The sequence below is a fragment of the Protomyctophum parallelum genome (genome assembly GCF_964188405.1).
Source record: "Protomyctophum parallelum genome assembly, chromosome: 2".
NCBI lineage: Eukaryota > Metazoa > Chordata > Actinopteri > Myctophiformes > Myctophidae > Protomyctophum > Protomyctophum parallelum.
This window is the reverse complement of record NC_139699.1, coordinates 17,467,129-17,491,426: the sequence shown is the minus strand read 5'-3', so window position 1 is coordinate 17,491,426 and position 24,298 is coordinate 17,467,129. Positions and strand designations below refer to the sequence as shown.

At 42.1% G+C, this 24,298-nt stretch overlaps 1 protein-coding gene across 1 annotated transcript in view; it reads right to left on the bottom strand.

The window, feature by feature from the left end:
- The window catches only part of galnt18b (UDP-N-acetyl-alpha-D-galactosamine:polypeptide N-acetylgalactosaminyltransferase 18b), a 122,473-nt gene that overhangs the window by 32,833 nt on the left and 65,342 nt on the right, over positions 1 to 24,298 (bottom strand). The window contains exons 2-6 of the mRNA XM_083759937.1: positions 22,346 to 22,541; positions 20,972 to 21,138; positions 12,447 to 12,630; positions 8,118 to 8,315; positions 6,467 to 6,581 (exon numbers count right to left, since the gene is read on the bottom strand). Of these exons, the coding sequence (XP_083616063.1) occupies positions 6,467 to 6,581; positions 8,118 to 8,315; positions 12,447 to 12,630; positions 20,972 to 21,138; positions 22,346 to 22,541 (860 nt within the window). The remainder of the gene's footprint in view (positions 1 to 6,466; positions 6,582 to 8,117; positions 8,316 to 12,446; positions 12,631 to 20,971; positions 21,139 to 22,345; positions 22,542 to 24,298) is intronic.

Genomic DNA, 24,298 nt, shown 5'->3' with positions numbered 1-24,298 from the left:
CTTCACTATCTCCACGTTAACCACATTAACCCTATTTTGGGAATATCTTCCAAAATGTAAATTCTGTCTCACAAATAGGATATTCTAATTTCTTTATACAAAAATAAAATAGCAGATCCACAAGCTTGGCTATTTTCGCTATTTGTCTTATGATGAAAGACAGCATACAGTAGGCCCTATGTACATGTAAGCCCTACTGAGTAAGGCTTACATGTACTTATTGACGTAATGTGGGACAAATTGCTGAATGTTCCATTTGAAAAATGATCAGTTGTAATGAGCTAGAATTTCCCTCGGGATCAATAAAAGGTCTATCTAATCTAAAGCAAGCAATCAGTGCCAATTTCACTACTGAGTCCTCCAGAGGTTAAAATGGGGCTGTAATGCATCAATTTAATGGAAGCTATCAATTTAAATTATTCCTGAAGTTACAGTAAAATCTCATTGCAGTTAGGAAATAAGTGATTCTCTCTGGATAACCTCGTTTATACTGTACTTTATACTGTACATGGTGTAAAAGCACCTGAGAAGAACTGAAACCGTTTGTGTGCTTGTTACTGCGTAACAGCCTTCTCCAAACACGACATACCTTAATGTGGTGTGCGTGCGTGCGTGCGTGTGTGTGTGTGTGTTTGTGTGTGCGTGTGTGCGTGCGCGCATGGATCTGTGTGTATATATTATAAAGATTCTTTTCTACTCTGGGTGTTCAATTCTGATGGAGAATCATCTTGGTTGAAGGTCTTTTCAGGCGAATACAAATACAGTGAAAGTCTACTGCATCCCCCTCAGTTCATATGTATAGAGCGTCGCAGTCCCGCCCCCTCGAGAGACCCGGAAAATAAATCCCCGTTCATTTTCCTCATAGGCATTTCAGAAAGTATTTATTTAACGCCGCGGACAAAGCCAACTCTTGTCATGACAAATCATGACAACAAACACAATATTTCGGGCTGAACAAATAATTAGACAGAAGGAGAAAATGGCAGGTTACAACACTTTTTTTTGTTGTTTTTCTACTTTGTAATTATTTGTTTGGTCCAAAATATTGTGTTTGTTGTTATGATTTGTCACGACAAGAGTTGGCTCTGTACGACGCTTATAAGGTCTTTAAATAAATACGTTTTGAAATGTCTATGAGGAAAAATACATTGGAAACTATTTCCTGGGCCTGGCGTCGTCATGAAAGGGGGGGTTTGTGTTTGTCTGTCGGTCTGTTCAAAGCAACCAAAAACAAGATGATAAACGTATTATTACGAATGAACCATAAATTAGAAAGCCAGCTCAAAGCTGAGACTGGAGGGTTGGGAGGACGGGGATAATTCCCAGGCGAGGTCATACCGAAGACTATAAAGACGGTATCCAACGCAAAGTGTTGGACTGTGGGTAAGTTCCTTGTCATGTCCAGGGGATGTACTTGTACATCTAGCTAAGTAAACAAGAGATATGTTTCTGAGCAGGTGTTGGTTCCTTTGTTCCCAAGCCTACTTACTTCTGCATGAATCAGATATTGTAGTAGTTACGTATACTATCGGCTTTATATTCCTAAGTCTCACTGCCGGCTTTGATAACCCATTACAACCGGGAAAGCATCTGTGTCATTTTATATTTGAGATACTTTAGCTATTCAAAAATAGCCGATACTGTAGCGCACCACTTAGTGCCGCACTACGAGCTTGTACAGTAGATACTGCTATTTAATAAAATGAAATCATTATACATTTTGCAAATATATGAATATATATATATATTGTGTATATATACCGTGTAGCGGTACTGTAGCGCTATTGTGGCGCGCTACGAGCTTGTACAGTAGATCTGCTATTTAATCAAATTAAATAATATACATTTTGCAAATATATGAATATATCACCCTTGGTGACCCCCACACAGTAACTCTGTCATTTCTCGACCGTTTCGGATGCGGGGCGGCTCGCCGGCGCACATGGCGCGTTCCTGTGGGTCTGGCAGTTACGGGAACCACCCACACGGAGTTGCACCACTCAGTTCACATGGGTGTGATTCTTTTTTTGGAAAAACTGTTAGGATTTAGAAGACCTTTTTTTAATCAGCTTCGTCCCTAAATGGGATAAATATCTGCACTGCACTGTGTTGACCTTGTGTGAGACCGCTGAGATTCTCCTCTCCAATGTGCTTTGAGCCAGAGACGTGTCCCAGCAGGTGGTCTTGAGACATGACCAACGTGCTGCAGGCCGTCTGCAGCGCTGCTAATACGCTCCCCAGGGTCTGAGCTCACTTCCAGTGTTGCAGTTGTCAGCTCAGTGTGTCCCTCTTTTGTTTCATCATCACTCACAGCCAGCTCCAATACTCCACTCCACAGAACATTAACACTTCCCTCCCCCCAAACGAAAGGTCATCTCCTATAGTCCACTGCTGCCACCACGCCAGTAACCAGCATGGGGCAGCGCTGACATCTGAACTTTATACTTAGATATGGAGAAACAGATGTAGACCCAAAGGAATCGTCAATTAACCCATTTTGGACTGCGGTCGATTAAAAAAAAGGCTTCTAAATCCTAACCCTTTTTCATGTCAAGGACCCCCAGAATTATCTCTATTGGGCCACGGACCCCCATCTCAAAATATGTAGTTCCATGGAACCCCCCCAGAAGCAAATATTTTAGTTAAAAATGTTCACTCTGAAATATATATTCAATGATTTGCACCACATTTTAACGATTTTTCTAAAATAGCAGATCTACAAGCTCGTAGCGCGCCACTCGGTGGCGCGCTATGAGCTTGTAGATCTGCTATTTTTCAATAGCTAAAGTATAACATAATGCTTAAAACACCAACAGGGGTTCCCGCCCAAAATGGGTTAAACTGTTCATACGCAGGGTTAGGCGAGACAGTGCCTTATTTAGTGTGCGATACGATCATCAATGTTTTCACCAGAAAAGCAATCAGTGGGGCTTATTATCAGGCACCGAAATCCTAAAAGCAAGTCATTTCTGGAACCGAAATGACTTATGAGCGTAATCTCCCCCTCTTTTCCTAAAGAGTTACTGATGATAACATCGCTGTCATTAGTGACGATGGATTTTTCCACATCCAGAGTCCCGTTCGTTGCAAAGCCCTCGCCCTTTCCTTCTCCCAGACACTGATATAGTGAGTGTTGACTGAGGAGGGGTGGGGTGGGGGGCCTGGGGCCAGGGGGGTGGCTGTTTTCCCCTTGCTTTTGTAGCCGTTAATAACTGTATTGTTGAGGCTCTGTACAGCAGATGTACTGTAACAGAGTGGTCATTAGCTCTCCCACGGGAGGCCTGTCCCCTCTCTCTCTACTCAGGCCCATCTGCTCATCGTGTCTCTCCTGAGCTGAGGTCACACAGACCGTCCAAAAGCTAATGCAGGCTGACCGACGTACAAATGAAGTGAACTGAATGCAAAGTTTTGGAGAGCTAGAGAAATGGCTACTGGTACAGGGTGGGACCATAGACTGTAAAAAATATGGACAAAGCGTTCCCCGGGTCTAACATGGACGTAAAATGAAGCCTGTAATTCCTTGCACTGTATAAGTCGCCATATTTCTAGATCCGTTTGGGCCCAGCTGGCCATTGGCTGGCTCCGTTTGGGCCCAGCTGGCCATTGGCTGGCCCAGACAACGAGGTGGGACTTCCCCCTTACTCTTCGTTGGCTTTTATTTTGACTGAACGGGGGGTGGCTCCCGTTCATAGACTGTAACGGTAGCCACGCCCCTCAGAACATACGCAACTTTTTTAATAAATGGGACCATACTTTTCTAAAAAGAATATTATGACATTATAAATGAGACTTTAAACTAGTGACTGGAAGAAGAAAGTATTCATGACCATGTTTATTAAGGTAATACAGTCTAGGTGAAGTTGGGCCAAATACATGGACCTCTATGGGGATATGGGTTTTTTTGGGCCAATGACAGCGCCACAACAGGCCATTATATGAACTTTCAGGAAGTCCCGATTTCCTTAGTGGCTTCACAAAATATCTGTCTGACTGCCCCCCTGTGTGGGACGTACCCGACACATTTCTCAGGGGACCTCAGGGGACCCAAATGCACTCAATATGCTAGGTAACGGCACCTTTCCACTGCACGGTACTGACTCGACCCGACTTGACTCTAAATGACCGTATAGTCTCTTTGGTACCGGGTGCAGCCACTGCAGATAGTAACCTCCAGACATAGCTGGTCGTCATAACGACATCTAACCCTCTTCGTGGCCGTAGGACACAGCTAAAGACTTTTGTCAAGAAATAGGCCTTTTTAGGCTTTTGCTCAATATTGTAGTGGCCTTAACGCATTTTGACCTGAGATCAGATTCTATAAATGTCTTCAGAAACCATTCTCAAACCTCTAAATGTACTAAATAACTCACTATGCCGATTTGTACTGAGATGCCCATACCAAACACACCACTGTTCCTTATACAGTTCACTTGACTGGCTGCAGCCTAAGGCAAGAAGACAACTTCACTGGTACCACTTCCTATTCAAATGTGTGCACCTCAACTGCCCTCCATACCTGAAACAGTCACTGGTACTATATACATCTCCATACCCACTTAGAAATACTCACCATCCCTACTTTGCTATTCCCAGAAGAATATTCTCTGTATCCGGACGCAGGTCATTCCATTACAAAGCCCCATTTGACTGGAACAACCTTCCCCTTTCTCTCAGATCTGTGACCTCTCCCGGCCGCTTCAGGACTTCTCTGTATTCACACCTCAAAACAACCTGTTCATGCTACTAACACTGCCCGTACGTACTGCTGTTTACTTCTGACCCCTGTTCCAAATCACTGTACTGTACTAGTCTCAATATGCCTGTCCAAAAAGAGTTGGGGGATGGGGGAGTGGGTGGGAGAGGATGAGCAAGCTAACTGTATCTGTACATGTCTGTATTGTCTATTGTGCACGGTCTATCTGTGTAACTGCACTGTACTGTATGTAAATGTTTTTCCCTGTATACGGGACCCCCTCTAAAATGAGATGCTGCATCTCAAGGGGCTATCCTTTCAATAAATTCTGACCAATTCTACATCCTGACAGTTTTCTGAAAAAGCTATGTTTCTATGTCAGTCGTTCTTCGATTTAAAAAAAATAGCAGACCTACAAGAAAGGGAGGCCCAACTCTTGGTGGTATTGCTGCCAACAGCAGTATTGTAAGTGTCATTATTGTCTCCACCAGGCCGAAGGCATTAACCTGACGCTGCCAGATGAGGGCGGTATTGGGTAACCATGTTCCCCAACACAGCCTTCATCTGGGATCTCTCAGGGAGTTGAGCTGACAAAAATCCGTTCCGTACCGGACCAATCAGCGTGAGCTAAGGGCGGGATATGTGCGAAACCGGATGTGAAGCTATCTAGACACGTCAATATGATTGGTTGTGTTTGCACGCCCACACGGTGATAGACAGACGGTCCCATCCAATCATCTACCAAGTATCTTGAAAAAAAGGAACAGCCCCGTCATCGAATTTGCTTCCACGATCCCAGATCCCAATAAGCTGTGAAACTAATTTGTGTAGCAAGCTTCTTGGATCTGGCAGCGTCAGGTTACGAAGGCATGGGGAGAGAGTATGTTTTGCACTCCGTCAGTGTGTGAGTCCGTGTGTGCGTGCGTCCGTCCGTCTGTGTGTAAAGCTAATCTCCGGCACCGTTAACACACACTCCCTGGATGCCAACGATGAACCTCTGCCACAACTTTTCCAGAACGGCCTGTTATAGCACCACCTGGAGGCCGACTTTTGATAAACACATTTTTATGATATTACTCTTCCAGATGCTGTCCAAAAATCCGTTACACAGTATCTCTATAGTCATGTGTTCAAGACGGATCTGTCCCATATTTCATATTGAATCCTAATTGGCTAACATTGGCTTTCAAAGTTTGCAGGATTGGCCCGTTTTGAACAAAAAGCCTCAAATCATCAACGCAATTTACGTGAAATCTTTCACAGACTTTCCTACTAAGCTGAGGAATATATCCCACCCTTTTCACATTGGACTGTTATAGCGCCATCAACAGGTGGATTTTTGCAAAGCACATTTTTGGAACAAGATGCCTCAAATCATCCAATTGCCATCCAAGGCGTGAGAAGAAATGGCACCGTTTTTACATTGGCCTATTATAGCGCCACCAGGAGGCCACAACCTGACCTGCCGATGCGACTGTAAAGCCACTGTAAAGACACAGGATGCTTATACGATGCGATATGTGTGTGTGTGTGTGTGTGTGTGTGAGTGTGTGTGTGTGTGTGTGTAAAATACCGCTTTAATGAAAATGTTGCGCCTGTGTGAATGCACTGTCTAGCGATTACCTGAATGAACGATGGCCTCCCATAGGCCAGAGGGAGTGACACCATTACTTACTCCCATAGGCCAGAGGGAGTGACACCATTATGAACGATGGCCTCCCATAGGCCAGAGGGAGTATCCCGTAGGCCAGAGGGAGTGACACCATTACTCACCCTGACACCCAGCTCTACGTTCTCTCCTCCGTAGACTTCCATCCCTTCGTCCAGCAGACCAATCTCCTCAAAGTACAGCCTATCCACCACAAAGCAACCAATCAGGGCAGGGCTCCTGGGGGATCACAGGGGATGGAAATGGACAATCTATTTGGTATTGCTCACTGTACAAGTAATATTTGTAGTAGCACATTGTATAGTATATAAGTATATATCCCATTCTGACCTGAGATCAGATTCTAAAAATGTCTGTTTGAAAATGACAGTTTTCTGAAAAAACTATGTTTCTATGTCAGTCGTTCTTCGATTTTTCAAAAATAGCAGACCTACAAGCTCGTAGCTGCTATTTTTAAATAGCTAAAGCATAACGTAATGCTAACACCAAAACGGGTTCCCGCCTAAAATGGGATATATATAGTATATTTTTTCCACATGAAAATATGTGGGGAAAAAAAAAACGACTACCAGTCGAACGTGAAAGAATTTGGACCAAGACAGGAAGAGATTATTTCCCTAAAGAGCTTGGATTTCAAATCCTTACACAACCAAATAAACATCACGAGAGATTATATCAAGTTATTGTGATGCTGTCACGATATCAGTCTGTTGCACACTTTTACTGTTTTAGTGACGTCCTAGTGTTTCCTGTTTTCCCTACAGTTGTGTTTGCCTGTCTTGTCTTACCTCCTTGTGATTACCAGTTTTAGACAGTACTGTCACGGTGCGACTCAAGACAAGTAATATAGGACCCAAAATGCTGAGCAGACAGGCAGGAGCAGAGAACGTCAAATTAAATTATTATACCTGAAAACACTAGGTGAACATAACGGGAACAGAACACCATAACAACATCTATAGTCCAGCCGGGAACAAAAGGAACTGAGGGTTTAAGTAGACACAGGGATCACAATCTTATATATGAATAGAGATGGCACCCGAGTTCTCCTTCCATCCACTTGCATTAAGTTGCTCAAAAGCGCATGAGGCGATTTCACTCCTCCCGGGTAGGAACAGAGTGCATTCTGGGATTGTTTGGCCCCAAACCCATGAACGCGCTGCCGTTGAACGTGCACGAACGCGCACGAACGTGCTGCCGTCGTGAACGTGCACAATGATAGCGTTCATGTGTTTGGGTCCACGCTGCAATACCTTCATTTGGCCACTATGTCCATTTCACCTCAGGGTTTCCTCTGGGTGCCGTCTCTATTCATATATACTCTATGATCACAATACACAGGTGAACAGAACTAACAATCAACACAGGGATTGGCTGGGAGACTAACAGGACACAGGTGGAGAAAACTATAGTAATCACAGGGAGGTGAGACAAGACAGGCAAACACAACTAGGCAGAACAGGAAACACTAGGGCATCACTACATAATAAAAGTATACACAGTATACAGATTATATTTCATGACAATACGGTTCGTGACAGATTATTTCCCTAAAGAGCTTGGATTTCAAATCCTTACACAACTAAATAAACAGATTATATTGAGTTATTGTGATGCGTTACCTGATGGGAGCCCTTACACAACTAAATAAACAGATTATATCGAGTTATTTTGATGCGTTACCTGATGGGAGCCCTTACACAACTAAATAAACATCACGAGAGATTATATCAAGTCACTGTGACACGTACGTACCTGATGGGGGCGCTGTTGTTGCTCTTGTGCCACCAGGACTTGGGCGGATTGAGGTAGCGACACCACAGCTCCCAGTCGAAGCCCTGGGCAGACAGTGGATACTCTTCAATCTCAAACGTGTCATATTTGATGTTATCAAACGACGGGGAGATTATGCGTGTCCTGTCCTCTTTTATCCTCGTTAGAATCGGTTCCGCCCTTCAAACAGACATTTAAAGGTATTCAAACAGACATTTAAAGGTATTCAAACAGACATTTAGAGGTATTCAAACAGACATTTAAAGGTATTCAAACAGACATTTAAAGGTATTCAAACAGACATTTAGAAGTATTCAGTTATGATATGATGCATTTATCTATTGGTTCAGCCCTTCAAACAGACATTTAGAAGTATTCAGTTATGATATGATGCATTTATCTATTGGTTCAGCCCTTCAAACAGACATTTAGAAGTATTCAGTTATAATATGATGCATTTATCTATTGGTTCAGCCCTTCAAACAGACATTTAGAAGTATTCAGCCCTTCAAACAGACATTTATAAGTATTCAGTTATAATATGATGCATTTATCTATTGGTTCAGCCCTTCAAACAGACATTTAGAAGTATTCAGTTATGATATGATGCATTTATCTCCCCTTCAAACAGACATTTAGAAGTATTCAGTTATGATATGATGCATTTATCTATTGGTTCAGCCCTTCAAACAGACATTTAGAAGTATTCAGTTATGATATGATGCATTTATCTCCCCTTCAAACAGACATTTAGAAGTATTCAGTTATAATATGATGCATTTATCTCCCCTTCAAACAGACATTTAGAAGTATTCAGTTATGATATGATGCATTTATCTATTGGTTCAGCTTTTCAAACAGACATTTAGAAGTATTCAGTTATGATATGATGCATTTATCTAACCGTCACCTTTGTGAACACGTTTATGTAAATGCACTGGAGCACACAATGCCAATGCATTTCTATTATTAACCCATTTTGACCTGGGAACGATTCTGCAAAATGTCTTCTAAATCCTGACTGTTTTCTTGAAAAAGCTGTTTTTCTATGTCAGTCGTTCTCAAACACTTTTCATGTCACTTTTCACGATTCTTCAAAAAATAGCAGACCTACAAGCTCGTAGTGTGCCACTCAGTGGCGCGCTATGAGCTTGTAGATCTGCTATTTTTCAATAGCTAAAGCATAACATAATGCTAACACCAAAATGGGTTAATGTATTGTGCATTGAAATAAAACTGAAATGTTTGCAGTATAGTCTCAGATTAGCGAGAGAAATGAAAAATGTCTGTTTCAATCAAATGGCTTTCAAAGGGAAAACGGCCCCGGGTTGCCAAAAGGGTTATTCTTTGTGTGTCCGTCTGCACATTCAGGGACATGATTGGCAGATGAAATCAAAGTCCCCTTTCAGAGCAGTCCACGGTGGATAATTTGATTTTTATTCAACTACACACAGCAAGTAAATATTACCGTATCGACCGGAATATAAGGCAACTGATTATAAACACGACCCCATTTATATTTTTTTTACTGGAATAAAAGGTTGTCTTATATTTGGCACAATACGGTATATATAATAATAATAATAATAAAACTTTATTTGTATAGCACCTTTCATGACATCAAATGCAGCTCAAAGTGCTTTACAGAACAATGGAGAATAAAATAAAAGCAAAGCATAAAAGACATTCAAAAACAAGCAGTAATGCAATACAGTGAGGACATGAATAACAAAAAATATAAGATCACTTAAAGGCAATGTTGTAGAAGTGGGTCTTGAGCTGAGCTTTAAAAATGTCTACAGAGGCTGCCTGACGAAGGTACAGAGGGAGCTTGTTCCATGCCGATGGCCCGTAGAAGCAAAAAGCTGCTTCCCCGTATTTTTTAGTTGCCATTTTTTTAGGCAAAGCGAGCAGGCCAGCAGTGGAAGACCTTAGCGGGCGGTTTGGGACATATTTAGGCAAGCAGTCATGTAGGTAGGAAGGTGCGAGACCATTGAGGGCTTTATAGACAAGTAAAATAATTTTAAAATCAATCCTAAAAACAACCGGAAGCCAGTGCAGTGATGCCAAAACTGGAGTAATATGTTCTCTCATCTTAGTTCTAGTTAAAACTCTGGCTGCTGCATTTTGGACAAGTTGTAATCTGTCAGTTGTTTTCTTAGGCAGTCCTGAAAAAAGTGCATTGCAGTAATCAAGCCGAGAGAAAACAAAGGCGTGGATTAGCGTTTTTGCATCGTCCAAGGACACATAGGCTCTGATTCGTGCAATATTTCTAAGGTGAAAAAAGGCAATCTTGGTAACATGATTAATGTGTGAATTAAAATTCAATTCGGAATCAATAATAACCCCCAGCTTCTTTACTGTACTGTTACTGTCTACAGTCAGGTTGCCAAGTCTGCTTAATATTGATTATTTCTGCTCACTAGAGCCGATTATGAGAACTTCTGTCTTGTCCTCATTTAGCTTGAGAAAGTTCTCACTCATCCAACATTTGATGCTAGACAGACAGGTAAGCAGCGGGTCTAAAGCACAGGGATCATCTGGAGCCACAGATAGATATAATTGGGTATCATCAGCATAGAAATGAAAATTGACTCCGTGATTGGCAATGAGTTCGCCCAGTGGCAGTATGTACAAGGAGAAAAGCAGAGGGCCAAGAATCGAGCCCTGTGGAATACCAGAACTGATGTCGTGTTTGTCTGAGTCAAACTCGGCTAGATTGACAAAGTAACTTCTGTTTGATAGGTAGGAGGAAAACCAGGACAGGGCCGTACCAGACAGGCCTATCCAGTGCTCCAGACGCTGTATTAAAATTGAGTGATCAATCGTGTCAAATGCAGCCGTTAAATCTAGAAGTAAGAGAACGGATACATGTTTCTTGTCAGCAGACACCCTCAGATCATTCATTACTTTTACAAGTGCTGTTTTGGAATATGTGATATATAGGCTGCTGCTGTTAAATACATTTATGAGAAACTGCTATATATATAACGCTCAAAGCCCTGATCTACATTGATTTGTGCTCATTACTGGTAATTGGATCAGATTACATAAAAGTATGATTTTTTTACGAACAGGAATTCCAGGTGATGCTATTTGTGCAAACGGGAGATTTAATTCCACAGCAGGTGAACAAAAGCAGAGTTTGGAACGCTGTTCAGATTCCCTTGACGGATTTGGGTCAGCCTGTTGAGTGCACAATTATCTGGTAAAGTAAGAGAAGTTTGGCAGAATAATGATTGGACTCCAGGCAGACACGCTAATGTGTGCACAATGTGTGCACGCGCACACATTGGTGTGTGTGTGCTGCGTGTGCTCCCGCGCACGTGTGTGCTTGCGCGCAGTCGTCTGTCTCCAACTTAACCCATTCAGGCCTGACGTTGAAATAAAAAATAAAAAAAGTTTTCTAAATCATGACAATTTTCGGAAAGATTTGAGGCACATTTAAAAAAATATATCTAAAATAGCAGACCTACAAGTTCATAGCGCGACACTCGGTGGCTCGCTATGAGCTTGTAGATCTGCTATTTTTCAATAGCTAAATTATAACAATGTATGTAACCACCAAAATGGGTTAAAAGTAATCTTCACTGTCTCTCGCCATTTTCTCACTCTCAAATTATTTTTAAATCTTAACGTGCATGTTATTTATTAAAATCTTATAATAATACAAGAAATACATATAGATTGAATTGCCCAAACAACTTAGATTATTTTGTATTGCCTAATCGATGCTCCCCCTGCTGGTGGCACCTTAGGCAATCACCTATAGGTTGCCTACAGTATGCCTACAGTATTTATATCTTTGTGTTTGTGTGTGTGTGTGTGTGTGTGTGTGTGTGTGTGTGTGTGTGTGTGTTTTTGTTTGTGTGTGTGTGTGTGTGTGTGTGTGTGTGTGTGTGTGTACTGTGTATGTGTGTGTGTGTGTGTGTGTGTGTGTGTGTGTGTGTGTGTGTGTGTGTGTGTGTGTGACTGTGTGTGTGTGTGTGTGTGTGTGTGTGTGTGTGTGTACTGTGTATGTGTGTGTGTGTGTATACTCAAGGATTCAAAAGTAGAAATTATAAAGTACATTGAAAATAGCAGACATCTACATGCTCACAATGTGTCGCTCTGAGCTTGTAGCTCTGCTATTTACAATTTTTTTTTTAATTATTATTATTATTATTATTTTTTAATTACCGAACATTTGGTCCCAAGAGTCCCTTTCTAGAAATGTAGTGGACTCAAAAGTACAATATTTCTATTTCAAATGTGGCAGAGTGAAAGTCATCAGTGTGTGTGTGTGTGTGTGTGTGTGTGTGAGTGACTCACCAGCCTACGTTGAACTCCACATGGGCATCAAACAGGGCGACGACTGGCGCGGTGGCGGCCCTCCACCCACTCACCCGAGAGCGGATAAGGCCTTCCTGCTTGTTATGACGCACCAACTTAATAAAACCTGGTCGCTGGTGGTTCGTTTCTGAAATAAAGTCCTGGAGCTTGTCCTTCAGCTCATCTGTACACAAAAGAACAAAAGCGCACGCACGCACGCACACGCGTGCACACACACACACACACACACACACACACACACACACACACACACACACGCACGCACACGCAAGCATTACTGATACAGTAGGACATGAAACATTACCAGGTTTTTCTAGACACCTCGTGAGACTCTCACGAGGTCACCTATTCCTCTCACGGTGAGAGGAACAGGTGAGTAAGTGAGAAATAGCTGCTTAGAAGCGCTCTTTTCCTCCCACAGGACCTTTCGACTGCTATACCTCTATATAACTATATTATTATTATTATTATTACATTACTGCAGCTATAGGAGGTCAAAGTATACTCATGGTCCAATGCTTCGATCGCTGAACCAAACAAGAAGCAGCTTGAGTCAGCTTTCCAGCATTCCATGCAGGGTCTTGCTGTACATAAGGGGATATTGCAATAATGACGACTCAGCCCCTATTATGTTCAAAACACGAGTGGCCCTTCATGCTGCTGCTGCCAAGCCCCCGACTGCTGTTTTCTGAGAGTACCGTACAGTAAGTAGATAACCACACGCCTCCATCATGTGCACATGGATGGAGTCGCCATGCTGCTTCTTTTCACCCGACGGCTAAGGAACGTCACCATAGGAGAGTGTGACATCATGCAGGGAGGTTCACTTCACGCCATTTCTCCCAGGCAGTGTTGTTTTTGGCAGCAAATTTCTATTTTAGTTTTAGTCATAGTCTCTTGAATAGTTTTCACTTAGCTTTTGTCACAGGGAATGTGTTAGTGTTAGTCTAGTTTTAGTCGACTAAATGTCATAAGACTTTAGTCGACTAAATCTACAGGTGATTTAGTCGACTAAAATGTATTTTACACACATCCCACCTCGAACACATCCCACCTCGAACACATCCCACCCTCACCCACACATCCCACCCTCACCCACACATCCCATCCTCACCCACACATCCCACCCTCACCCACACATCCCACCCTCACCCACACATCCCACCCTCACCCACACATCCCATCCTCACCCACACATCCCACCCTCCAACACATCCCACCCTCCAACACATCCCACCCTCCAACACATCCCACCCTCACCCACACATCCCACCCTCCAACACATCCCACCCTCCAACACTGGCAACTGTTAGCTTTGGAGCGTGGCCAACTCTGTGTATTGTACGCTTCATCACTGTTGCATAGTAAAAAATGTATTGAATATATTTCTTTAGGCGATTAAAAAAAAAAAAAAATCATCTTTATAATGATGCTTGGAATTGCCTGGCTCTCTCTTGCAGCATAATTTCAATGAATCTCAGTGAATCACCGAATCCTGGAAGACAGATGTCCATAATGAAAGCGTGCGGTAGCCTACCATTCATTTCGAGGAGTATTATAGTTTTATACACACTTGTACGTGACTCAATTCAGAGTCACGTACAACATGCCAGCAAAGTCAGCCAGGTGCTTCACAAAACCATGATTACAAAACAATACTCTTACTGTACTACACTGTAGACCATGGGGTGGGCAACTGGCGGCCCGGGGCCCACATGCGACCCCCACCTTACTTAATGCGGCCCGCATGTTAATATCAGAATACTGATTGATTTCAGCTGTTACAATTCCAAACGCGCTTTAATTACTTCATGACTACTAGTATTAAATTACTATTAATACTATATTATATTAAAATGTTATTTTCTTTTTGTGTCCAATGTAGTTATGTTAACAGTTCATGTAGTTATGTTAACAGTTAACAGTTAACATAAAGTTAACTACCGGTATAACTATAACTAAATGCATTTGAAATTCAATAAAAAGGTTACTTTTCAGGATTCCAATTCAAATATAGCAAAAGATTGCTGATCTACAAGCTGAGTGTAGACTGTAGTGGTGAAGCTGTGTGGGAGGTTTCATCACACCCTTTCCTATAAATAAAATTGCCTCGTCTTGTCTTTTATAAAACACCTTTGACTCTGCTTTCCCTGTCGAGCGTAAATGGATCTGAACCCCCCCTACCTGTTTATATCTGACAGCCCATCAATCAAGTCTCATAAAACCCACCATACAGAAACAGCAAAATCCATAAAAGTCAGCAAAACACAGCAATAATCTAGTAACATTTTACTTTGGTTATGATGGATTATATATAAGCCGAGTGGAGATACTGTATCTATTATAATGTCTTATAATAGACATTCTTATAGTCTCTTCGTCACACCAGGCAGTAACAAACTGCCCTCTTATGGCTGACATTATTATGTTATTAATGATTAAATACAGTTATATTGCTACATCGTTAATTACATTTTAGGTTTTTTTTGTCAATCATAATTGTGTTACTGTCAGATTCAATAGTTATTATCATTATATTAGACTGTTTATTAGCATATTAAAGGCTTATAGTGCCGCTGAGTATTAGGTTCTGTCCAGTTGACATTTTCAATACAGTATAATTCACCTGATGTCTATGAGATGTCTACTGTACGTTGGGACAGTTACCGCTCGGACTGAAACAATGAGCACACGCACACACAAGCGCACACAAGCACGCACGCACGTACGTACGCAAGCACGTACGTACGCACGCACGCACACGCACACACACAGGCAGACACACACACACACACACACACACACACACACACACACACACACACACACACACACACACACACACACACACACACACACACACACACACACACACACACACACACACACACACACACACACACACACACACACACACACACACACTCACTCTTGATTTGTTCTATTTCCTCTGTTTGACCAAGCTTATCCTTGGGCAATGAGTGTCCTTCATCAATCCACTAGGAACAGACCTGTAACAAGTACAAATGTTTAATTTTTTTCCCCTTCTCTACAGAGATTGATCAGAGCAGACGGATGATTCACACTACCCTGTTTGGAAGATAAAACCTAGCTCTCGTATCTCCAGGTACAGGAAGACTTTCCAGCCTGCTGGTGAAGTTTCACGGGGACCGCATGTAATTCAGACGCAGGGCATTAGTCCGACATAGCGTCTGCATGTCGGACTAGCGTCTGCTCCCGTGCTTGCAGCAGGGTTGGACTGGCCACAGGTCATACCGGGCATATTCCCGGTGGGCCGCGACTGTAGGGGGCCGCCATGATTTAAAAAGGCAGGCCAATAGGCGGCAGGCCACCAGGAAAGGTCCGGGCGTGCTGCCATTCTGCCATCATGATAATTTCACTGTATCTGTATCAGTGAGTGACAAATAAACCCTCTACAAAGGGTTGTGTTGGTTTGTATCATTTATGTTGTTCTGTAAAAGTGGTGGTATTATTAGGGCTTGTTTGTTTGTGTGTGCCTCGACGGAGCGGGCGGTAGAGTTTCTGCTATCTGTGCGCTGGTTGTGGTGGGCTGGTCTGGCCCTGGCTTGCGGTTATGGTTAGGTTAGAAGATGACGTGGGTTGTCATTTGTCGGACCAATGACTAGTCTGAACAACGTACTGCACCCAGTTTCACCACTTCTAGCCATTCATATATCATTTAGTTTCAATGAATGCATACTACTGCACAACAGATGTAGATAATTACAATATTCAGAAGTGTGAAATGTGGAAGTAAGAATGATGAAGTGTAATGTTTCATAACGAGATCATAACAAAGCACAGCTTCATTACCCCTGGAAAGCCTGATGACTAAGAACATCAATCTTTTATGACTTATATCGTGTTGTAGGCAGCTCAGTTGGAAATTTAATTTAATTGATAGTAGGCTTTGGAATGCAATTCAAGGAACAAACAAGGACCATTCTTATATTTTTGTAGCAAAAAGTGACAACGTAGTAGAGGGTGAGTGATAATCATGCTACCCTTCATAATTATTATATAAAACATGAAATAATAGCAAAAATAAATAAACAACAGAATGCTGGATGCTATTTACTTGTCACTTGGTTTAGTTTATAATGTAAAATCCTGAGTGTTAATTTAATTCTGAGAATGACTGTACTGTAATCAATATTTGTGTAATATGATATGAGGCATGGTATGTGACTCAATGCACACATGGAGATCCATTTTGTGCATGTCTACGTTTCTAAATTCAAAACAGGTCCTTTGTGACATCTGTTGACTGTTATACAGTAGCTGCAAATCTTATAATCCATGAGGTAGTGGGTGGGGTGGGACCAGCAGTCATCATTCCTTATTGTTAAATGACAATCTGTGCACGCTGCAGTGTGTTCGCTGCAGCTGTGATCTGGGCTTCCTACTATTATCTCTTCAATAGAGCGTCGCAGTCCCGCCCCCTCGAGAGACCCGGAAAAGAAATCCCCGTTAATTTTCCTCATAGACTTTTCAGAAAGTATTTATTTAAAGATGTTACGCCGCAGACAAAGCCAACTTTTGTCGTGACAAATCATGACAATAAACACAATTTTTCGGGCCAAACAAAGAATTAGAAAGACACTTTTTTGTTGTTTTTCTTCTTTGTAATTATTTGTTTGGTCCAAAATATTGTGTTTGTTGTCATGATTTGTCAAGACTCGAGTTGGCTTCGTACGACGCTTAAAAGGTCTTTAAATAAATACGTTTTGAAATGTCTATGGGAAAAATGCATTGGGATTAATTTCCTGGGCCTGGCGTCGTCATGAAAGAGGGCAGGACTGCCACGCTCTATACTCTTGAGCCTGATTGTCAGAATGCCACTGGTGGATGTGCCTCCTGAGTGAGACAGAGGTTCAACTGAGGAATGACAATGCTTCTACTGTACAGTAAAGGAAGAACCTCCACATTTTCATTGTCTCCAAAGCATGGCACAGACAAGACTTTTCCGTTCAACTTGAGTTATGAAATTCTGAATGGTGCGACAGTCTGTCTAACACATGTGCCCCTGCCCTGTCACAGCCCAACAGTCATGCATGTCACTGCTCCAGGGACATCTTCCAATTAAGGAGGAATCAGCTAGGTCAATTTTCTCTCCTTTTCCCTCGGTGGTTAGATTGTCTCATGCATGCTAATGTCCTTTTGGGGGTGAACTCTGGCAGTACGGCAGATGACTATTTCTAACCCCTCAGATGTCTGGGAGGTTAGCCGCATGGAAGGATGCCTTAACCCATTTTGGACTGAAGTCGATTTAAAAAAAAGGCTTCAAAATCCTAAAAAAAAATCTGAAAAACCCATGTTTCTATGTCAGTGGTGCTCAAGGACCCCCAGAATTTCTATTGGGCCACGGACCCCCATCTCAAAATATGTAGTTCCAGGGACCCCCCCCCCCCCAGAAGTCAATATTTTAGTTAAAAATGTTCGCTCTGAAATATATATTCAAAGATTTGCGCCACATTTTCACGACTTACAAGCTCATAGCGCGCCACTCGGTGGCGCGCTATGAGCTTGTAGATGTGCTATTTTTCAATACCTAAAGTGTAACATAATGCTTAAAACACCAGAAGGGGTTCCCGCCTTAAATGGATTAAACAACCTCTGGACCAGAGCAGTGGCTGACTGTGACAGTCAATAGATGGATGGATAGATAATATTTCCAATCATGGTAATAAAAAGATTCCTAGCTACCAGAAGGCCTTCTGACAGTCCTGAGGCAAACAGATTGAAGTGTCATTAGCAAAATGTCAAAGTGTGACTTGGGTCCCCGGAGCAGCTAAAGGGATTCTTTTCTCCCTGCCTTACAATGATGTGATACCAATCTGAGACGATATGATCACCCACTTGAGCTTGTAAACGAGGGAGTAACCTTTTAGCATTTTCCTCCGCTCACTTTTTGAATGGTCTTTTTCTTTCCCCTTATTACTTTTTTATTGTTTAACCTTTGTTTAAACCAGGCAAGTCATTAAAAACTGGCTGGCCTGAAAATAATCAAAAGGCTCTTGAGGGGAAGGGATAAAGGCTAAAATAAATGAAATGTCAAAAGCGAAAAGCAAAAAGTAAAAAGACAGAAGGCAGCAGCAGAGCACACATCCAAAGAGTTCCAAAAGCAATACTACATCATGACAACAAGCATTACATAAAAAATCATATACCGTCTAGATTAACAAGCAATACTACATCATGACAACAAGCATTACATAAATCATATACCGTCTAGAACAAAAGCATCGGGCAGACTATACCACATTAGGCAACACAACAACCAGAGTAGCATACACAAGCAGTAAGACAAACAGGCAAAGCAAAAACAGTGACGGCAAGAGGCATATACAATGCGAAAACATGCATGGTAACTTTAGATGCGGCATCACGTCTCAGCTTTCTGGGTAATATGGCACCGTAACACAATAGTGGCATGAGCTGTTCTTACAGCTCACTGAGCTTACACAGCCATGGAACATGATTCCTTTCAGAGATAATGATGCTGATACATATATGCTGTATTGTATTTTGTATAGATTATTTCACTACGAATATTTTTTCATGATAAACCTTACCTATTCTGAGGACCTCGATTATTCATGTTTGTTCACCTCTAACTTCCAGTTTCCTTGTTTACAAGAACCACAGTAGTCTACAGTGCTTTGCCTCAACATTGACACAGGCTTTTTACATGGGCTCGGCTTGCTGTCATGAAAAGGTATTTTATTTAAGTATTTACTCTAACTTTAATGTATAGGCTTCTTTTCACAGCTGACGTCAACTCTTATCAGACATCAGGGATGTAGCAGCAGGGGTGGCAGTAGCCATTACTACCAACTGGAAGCCAACCATTTCCTCATTAACCCATTTTGGACTGAGGTCGATTAAAAGAAATGCTTCTAAATCCTAAAACAAATCAGAAAAGAAAAAACATGTTTCTATGTCAGTGGTCAATGTCAAAGACCCCCAGAATTATCTCTATTGGGCCACGGACCCCCCATCTCAAAATATGTTGTTCCAGGGATCCCCCAGAAGCCAATATTTTAGTTAAAAATGTTCACTCTGAAATATATATTCAATGATTTGGGCCTCATTTTAACGATTTTTCAAAAATAGCAGACCTACAAGCTCGTAGCGCGCCACTCGGTGGCGCGCTATGAGCTTGTAGATCTGCTATTTTTCAATAGCTAAATTATAACATAATTTTTAAAACACCAAAAGGGGTTCCGGCACAAAATGGATTAATAGCACAGCACCGAGTTAACAAAGCACAGCCATACAAAGTTCAGAGCATAAGCCGGATGCCTTCTAGCCCTATGCGGTGTTTAGGCTACGCCCTGTCAAATGGGCTGTAATCATTAGGGATCATGAGATATGTGCAAGCACTTCATTACCTCGCTGAATGCTCGTCCACCTCTCCAGGCAGATGCACTGTCTCTGTCTGTCCCACTAATTAGTATTTTTCTTCTAACGGTATAATTCAGATGCAATGAGCACAACTGCTAATTAATAACATGAAAGACTTATAGTACAGACAGTGGAAAGGAAGTACGGTAGACAAAGAGCGGTGCAGTAATTACTGAGAACGTTGAGATTACCACTCAGACATACAGTATAGGCTGAAGGCAGTGCCTCATCCACCATGACAAATCCCACTGGTGTGCCATATGCTCGGAGCAGAATGAGATGTGAGCTGTACCACGGACCACCTACTGTACTATACAACACTTTATTATAGAATACACGTTCAGACACGACAGAGTACAGCATCTTGCAATGGGTCTGGTCCACAAGATTCGATACACCACCATGATACCCATGTACCTGTCTAGATACTTCCTTAATGTAAACGAAGTCCACACCCACAACACCAGTGGGGAGTGCAACGAACCATGTACAACCCAGATTCGGCACAAACAAGGGACTAAATTATTTTCGCTCCTATGCCACCAAAATGTGGAACGCCCTACCAACAGTCATTAAGACATGTGAATCCCTTGACTCCTTCAAAACCGCTCTCAAAGGGCACCTACGGACCACTGCAATTCAAAACTGTCCCCTGTAAAATCTGAATCCCCCCCCCACCACCCACACCTTTTTCCCCTCACTGTATATGTTTATTTTCCCTTTTTGCTTCCTTTATGATGAATTCCTGTTCTGTTCTGTAACTATATAGAAGTGTCTATTTGTACGTCTCTAAATGTTTTGATGAATTGAACATGGTGGACCCTCTTGTAAACAAGTGTAATGCGTAATTGGGTCGTCCACTCACAGTTAACAGTCTTTGTATTGAGTTTGTGCTTGAAATGTAACTGTAATTCTGCAAACTGTTAATAAATATTTCAATCAATCAAGCAGTCCTACATGTACAGTATACTCTGTGTTGTTGCACATTTTAACCACACAAACGCAAGTGTCCTTATTCTGATCGGCAAAAATAGATCTACTGTACAAGGCTCACAACACATTGCTTGTTTTCTCACCGTTGTTGCTGTTGTCGTCTACAAGGACGATCTCTTTGAGAAGATGAGAAGGCGTTCTGCTCATGGCCGAGTGAATAGACCGCAGGATGACCGACAAGGCCTCGTTCACAAAGATGAAGACGATGCTCACTTGAGGAAGATTTGAAGGATATGTGATGTTCCTGCATCTGTGGGGACAGATACATACTTTGAAAATTATATCATAGCGTAGCGTAGTGGAGATTAATCAGTCAGTCTATAAATTGCTCAATTTATAGATTTTCTGTCTTGGGAGACTTATATGGCTCATAGCACTTTTTAATCAATTTTGACCTGAGATCAGATTCTAAAAATGTCTTCTACATCCTGTCAGTCGTTCTTCGATTTTTCAAAAATAGCAGACCTACAAGCTTGTAGATCTGCTATTTTTCAATAGCTAAAGCATGACATAATGTGAACACCAAAAAGGGTTACCGCACAAAATGGGTTAATTTAGAGTAAATAATGAACTTGCAATGCATGGCAAATAGAGCTACATATCTCTGGAAGAAAGAAATATATAGTTTGGAAAGCATCAGTGACACAATTAGGGTCAAAATCCATTTAGTCCAAATAATTTCATGAAGCTGACGTGGATCCCTATTGATCTTAGACACATTGAGAGAAAATACGAGGGATAGTGTGTTTAACACATTCTTTACACAGGTCGGGGGTGGAATGAAATCTCAAATTATTTCAAATCTGCATAATATTGAATAGCGAATAGTGAATAGAAAAAATAGCATGTGAAGCATTTGAAAGTGGTGATTTTATAATTTGTATGAACTAGAGTGGTGCCTGTTGGGCAATGGCCTACTATGCAAGTTGGAAATGAACACACCCAACACGGGTGTGATTTTTTAAATTTGTATTTGAGTACACACTACTCAATCAATCAATCAATCAATCAATCAACCAATCTGTTACGAAGGAACCAGGGGTCGCTCCGACATCATAACCGGGATGTCAGAGGTGACATCACCTCTGACATCCCAACACTATAAATATGTGTGCCTACGCAAGCTAAGACTGATTTGAGCTAAGAATAACCGAGATCAGAAAGCAGACCTAGGACTCCATACCAAGATCTCGCTACCGACCGCCGGACACCAAGAACAGCTTGCGCTCAAGGGAATTCATATCTGTCCCTTCCGTATCTCGGAAGGTAGAATACCCTCGGCACTATCCCCGACCAGACCCCCATACTTGGCCTCGGTCACACAATCAATCAACTTGATTTCATTGATCTATATATTTATACAGTGAACACAGGGATAAGTGCTGCTGCTAAAATGAATACAAATAATACCTAGTTTATTTGTATGTTTTTGAGCAGCACTCTACCTGTAATCTTACCCATCAGGTCTGAGGTCCGGGATGGTCCGGTCCAGAGACAGGCGGTCACTCAGGTAGCTGTTGTAACCGTAGTACTGGAACAACTTCAGCGCTATCCTCCGGTTGTCCGGGCCCAACTCCTGGCCCCAGTGGGCAAACAGGGACGAGTCCGAGAATGACGTCTCAACCGGATCGTTTTCTCCCCTCCCTGGAGTCTCTGTAGGAGAAGACAAGAAGACAAAAACATATTGTGAGATTTTTGAATATTGTTGAATATTGTGAGAACAGATAACACCTATTTATAACATATAACATCTCTGTGCTAAATAATATTTTCTTATTCTCTGCAAAATAAGGAATGTGCCAGTGGCCAATCAAGCAAAGAAGTCTGACGAGATCATTCTTTGGTGGCACAGTTCAGCATGGGTGTATGTTTGCAGGTGAGGAGCATGCTGGTATCTGACTCTGCAGTGCATTGAACACATAATGGACCAGGTGAGGAGCATGCTGGTATCTGACTCTGCAGTGCATTGAACACATAATGGACCAGGTGAGGAGCATGCTGGTATCTGACTCTGCAGTGCATTGAACACATAATGGACCAGGTGAGGAGCATGCTGGTATCTGACTCTGCAGTGCATTGAACACATAATGGACCAGGTGAGGAGCATGCTGGTATCTGACTCTGCAGTGCATTGAGCACTGACTCTGGTAGTGCATTGAGCACATAATGGACCGTTTTTAAAAATGTGTCAAGGAAAGGTCCAACAGGGTACTAAACACAGATGCAGCTAATACAATGTTAGTACAGTTGATTAGGTGCTAACGGGGGGCAGCGGTGGCCGAACGGTTTGCGGAGCGGTCTTGATATCGGAAGGTCGCTAGTTCGTATCCCCGGACCAGCACGTTAAAATTACCACCGCTGAAGTGCCCTTGAGCAAGGCATTGAACCCCTACCATGAAATGTTCTATGAGCAGGGCCTGGCTGTAAACAAGTTCTTGAGCTTAGTCCAGTTACCCTGGGTAAACATAGTACCTTTGCTTTGCTTAGTCCAGTTACCCTGGGTAAACATGGTAACTTTGCTTTCCTTAGTCCAGTTACCCTGGCCTGGGTAAACATAGTGCCTTTCCTTTGCTTAGTCCAGTTACCCTGGGTAAACATGGTAACTTTCCTTTCCTTAGTCCAGTTACCCTGGGTAAACATAGTACCTTTCCTTTCCTTAGTCCAGTTACCCAGGGTAAACATGTTACCTTTGCTTTGCTTTGCTATGCTATGAAATGTTCCACAGATCATTTTCACAGCAGTTTTGACAGGTAAACACAGCTGAAACTAAAAACATTAATTGTGGGTGCGTTTCATTTAGGTGTTGCTATGCGCCAGCGTAATTGACTGGTTGGATTCCAACCAGTCCAAGCAGACCTGTGGTGTCTACTCTCAGGTTTTCAACTCTCCTCTAAATAAAACATGAACTGGCAAAGACAATCTCCCTAAATAGCAGGTGGTTTTGTTTTTGTTTCATTGGCCATGCGTTAAAAATGAATGAGGTACACTCACACTGATCAGTGATCACAGACGTAGATTGAATTTGAATTGTTAGCATGAAGAAAACAACAGACTAGAGCAAATGTCACATTCTCTAATAGATCATTAAGTGCAGTTACAGTAGTTAATTGTCCACACTACAATGACTACATGAGCACAAAAGATCACCGTGCACATTTGTTGTTGATTTGGGTACTGTAGCGCCTAAACCCCATTATTAGGCGTTACTGGTTGCCAACAGCCAGGATTGATGTTATGACGTGTGCTCCAGAAAGTGATGTCCAAACATGTCCATTCAGTTGAAGTATATTTATTAGCTGCCAAAGCCCTATACTTTTACATATAAATAAACATATAAGTCAAAAGAATATACCGGTAGACAATGAGCCCTCCAAACACAGTCTAAAAACTGTTTGCCTCTGCATGTCAGC